The sequence below is a fragment of the Gymnodraco acuticeps genome, unplaced genomic scaffold (genome assembly GCF_902827175.1).
Source record: "Gymnodraco acuticeps unplaced genomic scaffold, fGymAcu1.1, whole genome shotgun sequence".
Taxonomy (NCBI): Eukaryota; Metazoa; Chordata; class Actinopteri; order Perciformes; family Bathydraconidae; genus Gymnodraco; species Gymnodraco acuticeps.
In genome coordinates, this window is record NW_022989894.1 from 2,170,209 (window position 1) to 2,184,635 (window position 14,427).

The 14,427-nt window shown below is 40.3% G+C and overlaps 2 protein-coding genes across 3 annotated transcripts in view; one reads left to right on the forward strand and one right to left on the reverse strand.

Moving 5' to 3' along the window:
- Positions 1-14,427, forward strand: part of LOC117538710 (astrotactin-2-like) — a 347,089-nt gene that overhangs the window by 282,806 nt on the left and 49,856 nt on the right. Inside the window, exons 14-17 of one of the 2 annotated variants that reach the window (XM_034204612.1) lie at positions 294-418; positions 1,816-1,920; positions 2,199-2,378; positions 13,231-13,553. In XM_034204612.1, the coding sequence (XP_034060503.1) occupies positions 294-418; positions 1,816-1,920; positions 2,199-2,378; positions 13,231-13,553 (733 nt within the window). Of the gene's footprint in view, positions 1-293; positions 419-1,815; positions 1,921-2,198; positions 2,379-8,457; positions 8,849-13,230; positions 13,554-14,427 lie in introns of those variants that run through there. The other variant, XM_034204619.1, reaches the window with a different exon arrangement.
- On the reverse strand, positions 3,714-8,053 carry LOC117538723 (E3 ubiquitin-protein ligase TRIM32-like). The gene is given in 5 exon segments (XM_034204630.1): positions 3,714-4,879; positions 4,965-7,683; positions 7,685-7,736; positions 7,739-7,960; positions 7,963-8,053. Coding segments are annotated over 4 exon segments (2,049 nt in total). The 3' UTR covers positions 3,714-4,879; positions 4,965-5,999.

Consider the following 14,427-nt stretch of genomic DNA (forward strand, 5'->3'; position numbering starts at 1 on the left):
AAAAATAACGCATTGAATTATGTTTCTGAATGATTCAGGAGGCGAGCAGCTGCCATGCACGGAAACATGTCTGGATGTATTGTTGTTTAGTTGTTTTCATGTATTATTAAGTATTGTGCAGCCAAAATACCACGAATATACAGGCCCAGGTGCCCAGGGTCTGTCTTTTTTATACAAATTCTTTGTACTGAGATGATAGCCTTGTAATATTGAATCTCTTAATTGTCAAGTAAACTGCTACCTCATGTTTGAGTGATAAATTATGGCCTTCTTTCTCTCTCTCTCCCCATCAGGGACAACAACTTCATCAAGGACTTTCCGCAGCTAGCCGACGGTCTCATGGTCATCCCCTTGCCAGTCGAGGAACAATGTCGGGGGGTGTTGTCCGAGCCCCTGCCCAACATGCAGCTCCTCACAGGTGAGTGAGTTTGGGGTCTTTTTCTCTTGTCTTGTTGAAAGTTTCAGACAAATAGATTTGAGTCATTGCTTTATCAGGTGGCAGCTCTATTATCTTTCTACGACCCATTCTATTCATGGTCACTGGTCATCAAATCAAAAACGGTTTCAAATCAGCATCTCTTGGACAACATTTTTAATTAATAACTAAAATAAAACTCCAAACATCTTTAATTGTGTTTTAAACCTGTTGTTTATAAGCTTCTTAGTTTTTGCAACAGTCTGTAAATATACACAACTTTATAATAAAATGCATAGGTATGACTTAGGATCATACTTGTATTTACAAGTATGATAAGTTAAAAAATATTTGAGGTTATCATGAGGTTGTTAACATCGCAATTTATCAGTGAATGTTTGCAGGAACTGTTTGTAAACAGCTTGTTTCCTGACGGACACACACAGCGTTGAGTCCGGTCAGGTAGGGCAGCAGGTGAAGTCAGCACCGATGCAGACTCGTTTGAAGGCTTGATAGCCCACTCCCCCTCCACACTCGTAGGTTTGGAACAGCACTTAATGTGGCGGACCCTCCGCGCAAACGGATGGGTAGTGTGTAGGGGTAGGGGGTGGATTGGAATTGGGCCACACTTTCATAAACACAAAGTATTAAGTATAAACTCTCCACACACACATGCACGTGTGCCGGGCCTGATGCTTCATCCTTTTATCCTTTCCGTGACTGTTCCACCCCATCTTGGGGGGGAAAAGAGTCACTTAGACATTTGGCTTGAAACCTGCCCCAACTCTGCTCCTTAATCCCTCCATTAGCTAAATTGGCATTTGATCCAAATTGACCCCTGAGATTTATACTTGGGCTCTGCGTTCACCATACTGGACATACACACACACACACACACACACACACACACACACCACACACACACACACACACACCACACACACACACTTTAGAAACTAAATTGCCTTTGTCTCGGGTGTAAACCATTTTGCGGAGGTAAAGGATCAAGGTTCGCGTAAGCAGTTCATTTATTTTGTTTCCCTTGCTCTTCACTTTTGTGGCTTTATTTCTAAACTGGTGTGAAAGTTTGGTAATTGAATTGTAGTGAAAGGCGAGATTGCTCCCTCTTCTAATGTCAGCAATCCAATTGGAGTTGCTTGCACTCTATATCTGCCATTGATCCGGGCGCAGCTGGGATATAGGCTGTGATAATAAATAATGAAATGGCAATAATAGGTTCCAAATGAAATTCTGGATTTTTATTTATGTACTCATGTATCTTGAATTCCAGCTACTTTCTGAGTTTTATAATGTGTTTTAAATTGTTCTGTTTGTTGTATTTATTGCATCTCTCTTTTGGTATTAATTTTTCTCCTTGTTTAATTTGTTTTTATTCTTAGGGGATGCCCAATTCAGTGAGGCAGCAGGCTATCCTATGGTTCAACAGTGGAGAGTGCGCAGCAATCTGTACAAAGTCAAACTCAGCTCCATCACCTTATCTACAGGTCAGTGCCTCAATAATGTGACCTTGTGATTTCCTAGCATAACAAAGCACCTCAATATAAGTGATAATAATTAATCAATAACTTCTACCAGACTAAACAGCTTTAATATACAGTATATTCTGCATATTTAGTCAACCTACCTTTCATTCTCATTATTTGTGAAGCTTTCTGCATTCAATAATCCTGATTTTCAGATCACAACACATGTGCACCATTAGGCTGAATATCCAACCCCATACAAAAATCTCTACTTTACCATCTCCTTCTTGACCTGGTAGGCTTTTCTAAGGTGCTGAAGACACTGTCAGCTGAGAGCACACGCGAGGAGCTGCTGGCTTTTCTCCATCAATATGGCAGCCACTACGTGTCTGAGGCGCTGTACGGCTCTGAGCTCGGTTGCAGCATCTACTTTCCCAGCAAGAAGGCCCAGCAGCAACTCTGGCTGCAGTACCAGAAAGGTGAGTGTGTGCTCACACACAGGTAGAAGGCCAAAAAGATTTAGTGCTGAATTATAGAGGGATGAATTGACCTATTTTCATATTCATTTTAGAGGAAAGGGGGATCTGCCAAAGGGGAATTGTTCATATAATTGTACTGTGTGGGTATGGATAACACTAGGGTGCCTCCAGGAGTTTCAAATGTAACTAAATAAAGCAAACATGTTCTAAGTCAAGGAACTCCATTTCATACAAATACACACTGAAGAAAAGTAGAGCCAGGTCATACTTTGTCAGACTATAAATTAAACTTGGTTATGTTTAAAGATTGTATCCTGCCCAGATTCTCCTTCTGGTGAAAAGGCAACACAAGCTCTGCATGGATTGAATTAATCATCAGTGTGACTTAACAGCCTGAAAGCATATTCGGAGCAGCACTGTTCCATTTTAAATGGTGTTTTTTTTAATCCGTGATCCTAAAAAGTGCTCCTTTTCAGTCCGGCCAATCAGTATGGCTGGAAACTGGGTTTTAAAAAAAAGACACTTTGTTGTAAAAAGAAAACATATTTTTGGGTCGAGGAGGACCAGGATTGAAAACGCACAGAGAAGTACTATGCTTTATGAAAGGGACATTATCCATGTGTCAGGGATTAGATTTAATTTCAACCAAATTGATTATGAGAAAATTAATTCTGAAATGCATCACTAAATCTGATTGACAAAATGCTGTTTCAAGAAGTGTTTTTTAGCTACATTAACTTATGTTGTTGATATTACTTATGTACTTTCATTGGAATCTATTTGTTGATGTTTTTATACTTTTACTGAAGTAAAGGATCTGAATACTTCTTCGAACCCGACATCAAGACATGGCTAGGCCTTAAAGTGAATGTGTAATGCTTTAGAAACTTAGAATCATCCTGGATATTATTGTCACCCACCACTTATCTCAGCATGAACTGAAAATGAATGGAACTCAAAAAGTGGCAAAGTATGGACCAAAAAGAGGTATGCTTTAAATACAGTCACAAAGAAAACATACAATTGTATGACTATACATATGTAATAAATGAGGACACAATAATCATCCATGTATTTTAGTTGTTTCGTAAATGTTTATTGCACTCAGATAATCAACAATACAAACATGAATATGACTACATAAAGATGTCTGTGCTGTGTAAAATGCACAGCCTCCAAAGGTCAATACACCTGAAACACTTGGGAGTTTGGTTCATGAATATAAGGTGTGGACACATGGCGGTATTAAGATCCATTGGTATAAATCATCGAAGGGAAACATTTCTCTTCAATTACATGGAAAAATACGTATTCAGTAACACTGACACAAGGACACTTGATTTTTCTCATAGCATTTCTGTCTAACGTTTGAATTTCTAGTGATAACTACTTCTATTACCATGAATAAAGTGACTCAAGAACAGTGTTTGTATGGCAAGGTTGACATGCAGCTGAGACAATCTTGAATCACAGCTATACTTTAGTGTTGTAATTGGCATAACAATTAAAACAAATATGTAATGTAAAGTGAAAAAGCACAAGGAAATAACTAACTTCACCGTGTACTCAAATTCAGATCTATTTATTCCTTGACCTCAACACTTTACTTATTTGAAATATCACACACAATTATTGTTTACAACACAGTCAGATGTTTTAAATATATTTGTATTCTTCTGTTGAATAGGGCTCCAGGTGCAGAGTTAAGGTCAGTTTTGTGAAACCATGTTTAAGGCTGAGTTAGTGATAAACTCTTATGAGCATATCAAGAAGATAGGTATTGGCAGGAAGGCATATTAACTATCTACGAATTTAAGGACATCAGATACAAACAGGGCGGGGTTTCAATGATTAATTTGATTCCCCATATTTCACAAAATATTACGATTTAAAAGTGTCTTTTTTTATTTGTATTTTACCTGACAAAAGCAGCTTTCTAATGCTTCATATGGACCCAGAAATCAGTTAAGCTGAAGATGAATTTAATGTTGACTTCCACTTATTCAAGAACACGGTATATGGCTGTTGTCTCAGGTTGCAAGTTGTCTAGTGTTAAATAAAAACCTGATGGTGACATAGCAACATGCAACCAACAGAGCCAGGTTTGGTGTGTGAGTATTCACCTCATATTATTATATTTGCAATGATATTCTGAACACTCCTGCAGGTTTTCCCATAAAGATTGTGTAACCACAGACCAGGCATGGAAAGGTTCTCTGGAAGAGGTTTGAACAACGGTTGTAAAAATACCTGATGTGTGATTATGTGGTCCAGGTGCTAGAGCTATTTTTTGGTGTCGGCTTTACTGGAAAAAGTAATTGATAGAAGATTGCATGATTTAGTTGAAGGTTAGTCCTTAGATAATAAAATAATAATAATGCAATTTAAAGCCTTTCATGTTATAAAAATGATCTTGAACATTTGGTACGCTAATAACAATGGACACAATTCTGTCTGACAAGTGGGAATTAGAAAAGGAGCTACAGTGTAAGTGATCAAAGCTACTTTCATGGTTCAGGTTAAATGAAAGGCAAACAGAAGGTGATGTAGAGGCCTGAAATTGTATACGTTTGACTGAAGTACAACTAAAATAGGATACAGTATGGGGCAGATGACATGTTATCTTGCAGAAGGTTAGCCTGCCTCCTAGGACACAAGTGAGGCAGTGGCTTGTAACTCACATGGAGAGGTTGAATGAAAGAATGGACAGAACATTTTTTGTTTGTAGATCATACATTAGCTTTTTTGTAATATTTGCTTTTTAAGCTGGTGCGCTGATTCAAAATACACAGCACATATGCTAGCTAGGCAGTATTAATTAGGTACCAGGACAAAATGATAATAATGTGGCCTACAAATTAAACATCAGTATCTGTTTGCATTCCCCTCAAAGAAGTGTTAACCCGCAGCAGCCAGGAAAATGACACCATTGCCTATCATGTTGTAATTTAGTTTTCAACCCTCTATCCTGTAGTAAGATAATATTCTAAGCTAATGTTCCCTGAATGAAATCCAATGAATTTGTATACTTTTACTGTTTGCCATTAGCTAACTGCACAGTAAACATTTAAAGCGCCTGCTGCATTCAGCAACATCAATGTTAGCCTGTGCTACTAAAACCTCACACTAGGAAAACAGTGTTTGTCAATAATAAAGTGCTTCACAGGCCCAAAGCCTTGGTATGCTTCATTTTATATGCAAATCTGTCAGCTTTTCTTTATCATATTCTTTGTTGCATGTCTGAGCCAGATTAGTGAAAGCCATACATCACACACACTCCGGCTGAATGGTGCACGTATCAGTAAACTGTGACTGCAGCAGCCTCACAATTGTTGGCTTCTATTGACAACTATTGCAAGTATTATTTGTAGTAAAACAATTTACCAAGTTTTGTTTTTCATTTAAATTATTAGATAATAGGCAGCTTAAGTAGCATCATTTTATTTGATTACAATAAAATGCAGTGGGTTTCAAACTAAACCAGTTTGACTATATTTCTCATTTAATAACCCAAAAAAGACTCGTTTGGTCTGCAGCCAAACTAAAGTGACAGGTTACAGTGTGAGTCTACCTTTTTCAAACACGCTTTCCAACACATACCTAATACATCTGAATTGTCCTCTAGGAAGTGGAGGAGTGCCTCCTCTGAAGGTAAGTGTAGACTTTGACACAGTGGTCCCAACAATCAAGCACCAGCAGCTGTCCTTTCTGGGTCGTGACCACTCCTACAGGGCAGGTCAGACCTTCCTGGATGAGAACTTTGAATCCACCCTCTTTGGGAAACTGGAGGATTTCTTTTCTGCCACTGTCCGTTACCAGCAAATCCCCATTGATATCCACACACATACCGGTGATGCAGCGGAAGTCCTCATTCTCTGAGAAGAAGTGACTGAGCTGCTTTCCCAGCTGACCCTCTTTATCTACAGAGCCAATAGAAAAGCCACCTTCGAGGTAGGGCTCATTGTGACGTTTCTCAAAGTTCAGGGCTAGACCCTGGGTGAAATAGACTGTTCCAGCCGCATCGCACGTCACAAACTTTGGCCGCACAGCAGAGCACAATCGGTTGTAGCTGACCACACCTACATTGCGGTCCACTGTTAGACACCATAGTTTGCCCCCTTCCACATCTGACACAACAAACTGGCCTGATGGCGTGGCAGTAATGCCCCAGGGTTTAATCAGCTGCGTCTTATGGCAGGCCACACATTGTCCATCCATAGTGTAGACCTTAACTGAGTTATCGTAGTTGTCTGTGATCCCAATCAGGCCTTGAGGAGTGACGGCAATGGATAAGGGGATGAGGTTGGGCAGATCAGCTCCGAGGAAGCTCAGAACAAAGTTGTCGATGCTACTGGCGTTGCGGCGGATCTCACGCTGGAAACCTTTGCGGTTGAAGATCTGGATGCGGTAGTTTCCACGGTCAGCCACCAGGACCTCACCGTGTGGAGTCACACAGATGCTGACTGGTAAATTGAAGGTGCCAGGTAGCGCTCCCTTGCAGCCCATCTTCTTCACAAACTGGCAGACTTGGGGGCCTGCACTTGCCCCAGCCCCTCCAGGTGACCCCCCGCCTGCATCCATGGACTTTGACTTAAAGCTGCTTGGTGAACCACATGCTGCCTCTTCTATAGTGGCAAACATGTCAATGTCTCTGTAAAGGTCCAATGGAGCCCCCCTTCCACCACCTGTAGCCCCCATTGCCCCAGCTACACTCTCTAGATCACCCTCAAGTGCAACCTCCAGCCCACTCTCCTCATCCTCTGTATTGACAGTATAAGTGTTTGTGGTAACTTGGCCCACTTCTACAGGTTTAGTGTGCTCTGTTCGGACCAGCTCGGGCTCTTGCAGCTGAAACATGGTGGGCAAGCTGCTACTCAAATCTATCTCTTCATCATCTCTGCCTTCGCCATCATCCTTTAGCAAAGCGATATCACTCTGCCTCACCAGCATTGTCAGATAATCGCAGCGTGACACCACTTTTACCTCTGCAATGTTAAGGTGGTATGTCTGCTCCTCCAAGACCTGCCCATTTAGCTTCTCCACTTCTGCCATGGAAGTTGTGAATGTCCTTCGAGACCGGCCGAGTTCCTCTTGAAGACGTAGCTCAGCTGACACGTAGTCCTGCTGCACTGCCTGGTACTTTAGTCTCAAGGACTTGGAAATGTTGTCAATAGTTGATTTTTTCTTCTGAATTTCACTCATGACATCACGCAGAGAAGCCAGCTTGCCACCGAGCTCTTTACGACGCTGCTCAGCGGCCACCCTGATTGGCTGTATTGAATGTCCTTGATGCAGTGGCCCTCTTCTTACAGAGCTCGCAGAGGAATGTGGCACAGTCATGGCAGTACTGTCGTGGTAGCGGTTGTAGCAGGACTTGCACATTAAGGCAGCAGTAGCAGCACTGCAGGATGTAGTGCAATCAAGGATCTTGAGCACAGTGAGATTATCGGCCAGCTGGGAGATACTGCTCATACGGGACACTCTGCTACAGAAGGGGCAGCGCACACCATTTATAGTATTAGCCAACAGCTTCTCTAGACACTGCCGGCACACTGTGTGACCACACTGCAGGAGTTGGTCGCATTTTGAGTCTGGTTGTAGGTCTCCAGGCAGATAGGGCATTCAAGAACCTCCCTCAATAGATCTGGGTCCAGCGGGTAAGAGGCTGCCTCCATGTTGGTCCTTTCCTTTAGTGACAAAAAACAACACAAAAGGGTTGTAATGTGTCTGTTTGAAATAATGATGCCACAGAGTTGTGTTTTTAATGCATGTAGCAGTTTAGTGTAGCATAGTTTGATACTGTGATGCAATCACTGACGTGATTACAAATAAATTATACAATGCAAATATTTGCCTCAAAGCTAATGTTATTGGGCTAATTTGGAGGGTATTTAATGCCATGCCAATGAGTATGTGGACAGTTATAACAAGCACAGCGAACTAGTGTTTTCTCTTTTTAAAAGTAGGTAGTTGTTAGCGGTTTGGCTGACATAAACAAACATTACTTATGTGGCGACGAGTTAACTGGGAAACCATTCACTGACAACTATCTAACGTTAGTCAACGTGTGTTTTTTACGAGCTGATTTTGATTACAGCTGATTACATCATAGTGCTGCTAAAGAGAATAAACGTTCACAATGAAACACTGGTTATAAAGGGCAGGCACGTTAAGCTAATTGTTGATATTTAGCTTGGACACACGATCGTCCGACGCCATAATTACTAGCAATGAATAAGCAAGCTAACTGGGCACGAAAGTGCTGTTGATGCCTAAAAATAGGTGGACCTTGCGGCACATACTTATAAACGAAGTTCCGGGTGAATATCCTTATTGTAGACAAGTTAATTGTAGGCCTCTCGACAAAACAACAAACGTGTCACTTGATACAACGCGACAATGTCAGTCAGTCATCATCACACGTCTGGTTTGGATGAACGAGCATTCGAGAATACGACTTGCGGTTGATGGTAAGGTGTCTCTTTGAAATATTCATGATGAAAACATTACCTTGTCTTCAATTTTAGCTGGTTGGAAGTTCAGAGGTTTTGATGGGCGGGCTGTGTTTGTGCTACTGCTGCAGCTGCTAAGAGACTGCAATGTGGACGACGTCACGTACGCAGTGTTACGCAATACGCACAGTTCAGAGCCTGACGTCTGTTTTGATTGGCTGCTGTGTGGGCTTGCACAAGGGCACGCCAGGGTCCTGATCCTGATGGCACACTCGTAATATTGTTGCAGGCCATGGAATATGTTGAATATTAAGATTTATATAATTGGACTATCTTTCATTTGGCTTAATCCCGATGTGCCCATATTCAGACACATCAGATTGTCACGTGTTTCATAAAAATATGTATATTGCCATGCACAGTCCCTAATCCCGTTAAGAGTTACAATATAAGTAGGCTACAATATAGGTTAAAATTGTCCTTATTGATCCTGCAATGACTGTAGAGTTTAAAAGGAAGACATTACTTCCTTGTTGTAACAGTTCATCCTCCAAAAAAACACATATATAAACTGGGTCTATTGAGTAAAGAAGAAAACAGACCTCAAACTGAGCAAACAATTGTACAGAGAGAGCTAGAGAGAAACCTGAAGTACTGCATTTTAAAACATCCAGGTGTGGTGACATGTTTGTTTTTAGACGTGAGACGTAATTGTATAAAATGACCACTAGATGTCAGAATAAGTCTTTGAGAAGATGCCCATGCAACATTTCTGCACACAGGAAGAGTAAATTAATCTGACACAATCTATCTGGTTTTTCTATATGAGCACAACAAAGCAAGCTACCACAAACTGCACACCGAGAGAAGTTAACTGCAGCAAAGCTAAAGGGATACTTACAATACAATTACATTAATTACAATATAACTTTACATCTTTAGCCCCCCTTTTCACTTGTCAAAACCGAACTAAACAGGTTAAATTACAAGTAATGGTCACATAAACAAATTAAATATAAAAAGCATTACTACAACTGTTTAAATCACTGGGAAGTTATTAATGAAGAACTAGAAGTAAGTAACCCACTGCAAAATTATTTTAAACTACTAGTTTATTTTATTTTTGAATTTATTTAACATATTCAATACATGTATATGTATTTGTATTTCCCTAGTAAATTATGTTTGAATAGTTAATGGCAATATATTACAAAGGTGAAATGAAGTAGACTTTGTTGACATTGTACAAGTCACACACAGATACAAATGTGTGAAAGACTTTGTACAATTATATACAAGAATATAAACTACTAACAAGGGTTTGCTCAAATCGGAAAACGGTGCAACATGTAGCACAAGCAGCTGTTTTAATAAAGTGAAAACAACAATGCCAAAAGTATCCACATCTAACAGCATAAATTGCTTCGGAAGACATCTGACACCTTTGCTGTTGTTGCCTGGGCAACATAGCCCTGGCCAGAGGCGACGTGTCCCTCATGAGTAATTATACTGCAACAAGTCCACAAAGACGTTTTAATGAACAAAGCCAGTGCAAGATCAATGGCTAGGAAATTCACTCCATGTATCTCTTCACTATGTTTGATGATAGCCAAGTGTCAGCCACCACCAAATAACTCCACATAGCAAAGAGATGTCATCGTTTATAAGTTAATTAAAAGGCCAAATGAATAGCCACTCCAAAAATACACATGGTCCTATTTAATTTCTCCTTGTGAAGGGTGTCACTGTTGTTCAGATGGAACTTTACATTGCATACACATCAATAAACAGACACACAGACAAAGTACTTACATAGTAATCCCAGATGGAAATTATATGTTACAGCAGTTGCTACCAGCCTTAATATAAGACAGTTAAGAGTCTTGAAAAAAAAGACCAAAGTCTAAAAAATGTAAACACTGACAATCACACTTGGCTACGTTTTCTCCTGGCTATTTTCTCTGCCAATACATGTCAGTTCCACATCTTTCATCAAATGCATTTGTTTACATAGATGAAAACAATTGTATTGAGTTTAAGGGGGTAGGAGTGAATTATAATGGCTATCCACAGCCAACCTGAGCTATAGGGCTTTATTGTAGGAGCTCGGTGAAGACAGCTCTTTTTACTGTGTCTGTGTTGCCTCAAGAAGTGCATGTAATTGGGCTCTTGGGCCACCCCTTGAGCCTGTTTACATACTGTTGCACATGAGGTTACCAACTACCCTTTCAACTGCCTCCCAGTGTCTTACATACGCACGCCAGGAATAAGCTGCAAAGACATATATAAATAAATAAATGTACTGTATGTACTGATTCAATTCTTTCCCTCACACAAACCAGGGTCATGTCCTTAATGTTCTTTCTGGTGATTTTGGGCATTTTCAGTGACCTCACGTTCAGATTGTGTGTAAAAATGTGATATGACACTTGTTTATCTATGTAATTATTGTTAGATAAACATGTTTAGTATCTCTATTATAGCCAATGGACTTATGACCCCAGTAATTGCCCAAAATATTCTACAGCTATTTTATTTTCTACGGATGTCAAAAAACTCAGTTACTGTATGTTATGAAAGCAACTTTACTTGTTTTCTTTATCTTTATCCCTTTCATTAGACAATAATTTAATGTGTTAATGTGTAAATATAAATGATTGAACAACTTCCTATGCACATTTGAATTATTAACGTTTGTACAATATAACATACTTTGTACAGTATTGCTATGTAATCACATGAATTATTATTTTCAGCATTTTTTGTTACATCAAAGTATTTTGGTTTCAAATTGCATAGTTGTAATGTCAAATATACTTGACATATATAGTATTTTTCTCCTGCTAATATAACTACAAAAAAAGAGTCCTTGAAAACACCCCCATCCGTGTTCTGTTTTTTCGTAACTTTGAAATACCTGCTGGTAAAGCGCATGTGTTTGTCTTTGAGAAATGAATGGTTGAAAGTTTACACACCCCTTTCATGTCTTGGGGCAACGTATTTAATATTGTTGATGTTATAGGAGTCCATGTGAAATTGCTCATGCAGAAACATTTAGACAAGTTTCACTCCGTCTCTCAAACAAACACATTTGGGTTCATGCACTGTATTTCTGCCACTGCCAGTAGTTTAAGGGATGTTGGATTTCACTATCATTAAAATGGTTAACAGGAAATAAGTCATTTAAAAATATTAACCCTAATTGGTCCCAATTACCCCACCTTGAGTAATGTCAAGGGCTTTTCCTGCTCTCTTACCCACTTCCTTTGGGTTTAGGGTTTCCCTTATTTTTCTTGGTCTTTGTGTGTGTGCATATATACGCTTATGAAATTCTGTATGCATGGGTAATCTCCTTCATACATCCATGTGCCTCTGTATTAACGTCAATGGGGGTGTAAGATTGTAACCTAAACATTTGCAGATTTGTGTGTTTATACTCTTGTGCTAGGGGCTGAGGTTTTTTTTCTTCAATTTCAACTAAAAAGCTTCATTAATCTACATAGGGTGTATGTTACTTAATACTCTGGCAACCTACACCTCTATATACAGTATAAGACATGTGCAGTGTATTTAACTGCAACATCGAGGGTTTGAGGAGTGAAATCAAATGTGTGCAAATACATTTCTCATGCTGTGTGGTTTCCACTCACATATGATAAGTCATGTCTCAAAGATACATCATTATACAGTAATTCCAATTTTAATATGGTTATTTTTCACTGTAAATGACACCGTATCACTTAAAACTCACACATGTGTCCTCTCCTCTTGTGAAGCAAATAGACACTAAAGCACATCTGCCACATCAGCCCAGATGGAAGATATGCTCCACTGTAACATGTGGCCTGATGTGTCCTCCAAATGAAACACTCAACACCAAAGTATCATTTCCTCCTGTTTCTACTCCTCCCCTGCTTCTGTCGCTGCCTCTTCTTTCCGCATGGTGTGTTGTTTTCCCCACTGAAAGAGTAAATCGGGGGAAACAAATCCCTTCTTACTTCAGTGATAACATCAAACTGTGGTAATAGAAAGAAGCAAGTGACACCCCCCCCCCACCCCATTCATCCTTTGTCTATGAAAGCTGATGACAGTAAGGAATTAGTTGTTGTTTTTTCTTCTTCCCCTTGGCAGCAAGTAAAAGTAAGTGGATGCATTATGCAACTGAGGGAATGTGATTCTTTTTTTAGATTTTACACTTTACGATACATAAATAGTTTTATGGAAAAAAAGATTACAGAAAGTACGGGAAACAGGGATTGTTTTTACAATTTGCATATAACAAGATTAAGCTGTTTTCCTTCATCCCCTAAAGTAAATGCTTGTTTTTGTTAACTTGGCTTATCCTTATCTGCACCCCCTCCTACCCATACCCTCCCTTCTTCTCTTGTTTAACCCTCCAGAGGCGACAGACCAAGGGGTTAGTGGCGGTGCGCGGCGTGAGCTGAAGTCGGTCCCCTTCATCAGCTACCTGTCAGCAATGCAGAAGAGCCAGCTGTTGTCTGACGACATGGTGAGTGGCGTGGAGATCCGCTGCGAGGAGAAGGGCAGCTGTCCAGCTGGCTGCCACCTGTGCCATCACCAGGCCGTGGTGGGAGGGCTGTCAGGGAGAGGCCGCACCGGTAACAGCAGGAGTGGAGAGCCGCCTTCCCCCATCCCTGTGCTGCTGGAAGTCAGCCGCGTGGTGCCCCTCTACAGCCTGGTCCAAGACAACGTCACCAAAGAGGTGAGAAACCTGTGTGTGTGTTGTGTGTGGTGTGTGTGTGTGTGTGTGTGTGTGTGTGTGTGTGTGTGTGTGTGTGTGTGTGTGTGTGTGTGTGTGTGTGTGTGTGTGTGTGTGTGTGTGTGTGTGTGTGTGTGTGTGTGTGTGTGTGTGTGTGTGTGTGTGTGTGTGTGTGTGTGTGTGTGTGTGTGTTGTGTAGTGTTTGCGCGTGGGGGGGTGTGTTTGCGCTTGTTTGCTTGAGAGGGATGACTGAGAAAGTGACAGTAAAAACTAGAGTGACAAATTGAATCAAGTCAAGACATGTGATGCAACATATCCACTTTAACCCATAGAGTTGGAAGCATAAAGCAAAACTAATAGTTGAAGTTAATGAAGCACAATATTTCTGCATAAGATGAAGACAATCTATACAATGTCATTAAAGCCTGAATCTCTTTTAAATTCGTAACTATTATAATACGGAGGTGAAGGATGGCATATTATTATTCAAATATGTACAACTGGATGGCATGTGATTATACTAGGTCTTCTGAAAACAGATGTGTACTGTCAATGTGAGGCATTTCCACATATGTTTTTCTGCCTGGTGCAATCTGTTCTGCGTGGGAGTGTAGGACGCAAAATAATTGAAGTGTTATACTGTATTTCACTTATATACAATCTTGTGCCATGTAGTCATGTATTAATCCTCTTACATTATACACATCCATTGTCCTCTGAAGCGTTATACCTGATGCAGTTGTATCAAATCACCTCTAGGTGGCATCAGTTGGTTAAATGTGACCACTGGAAATGAGCACTGTAATACAGAGGGCATCAAAAGATGACATCATAGTTTTCTCCTCTTGTGGGGAAGTCGATGTGTAAGAAATGTATG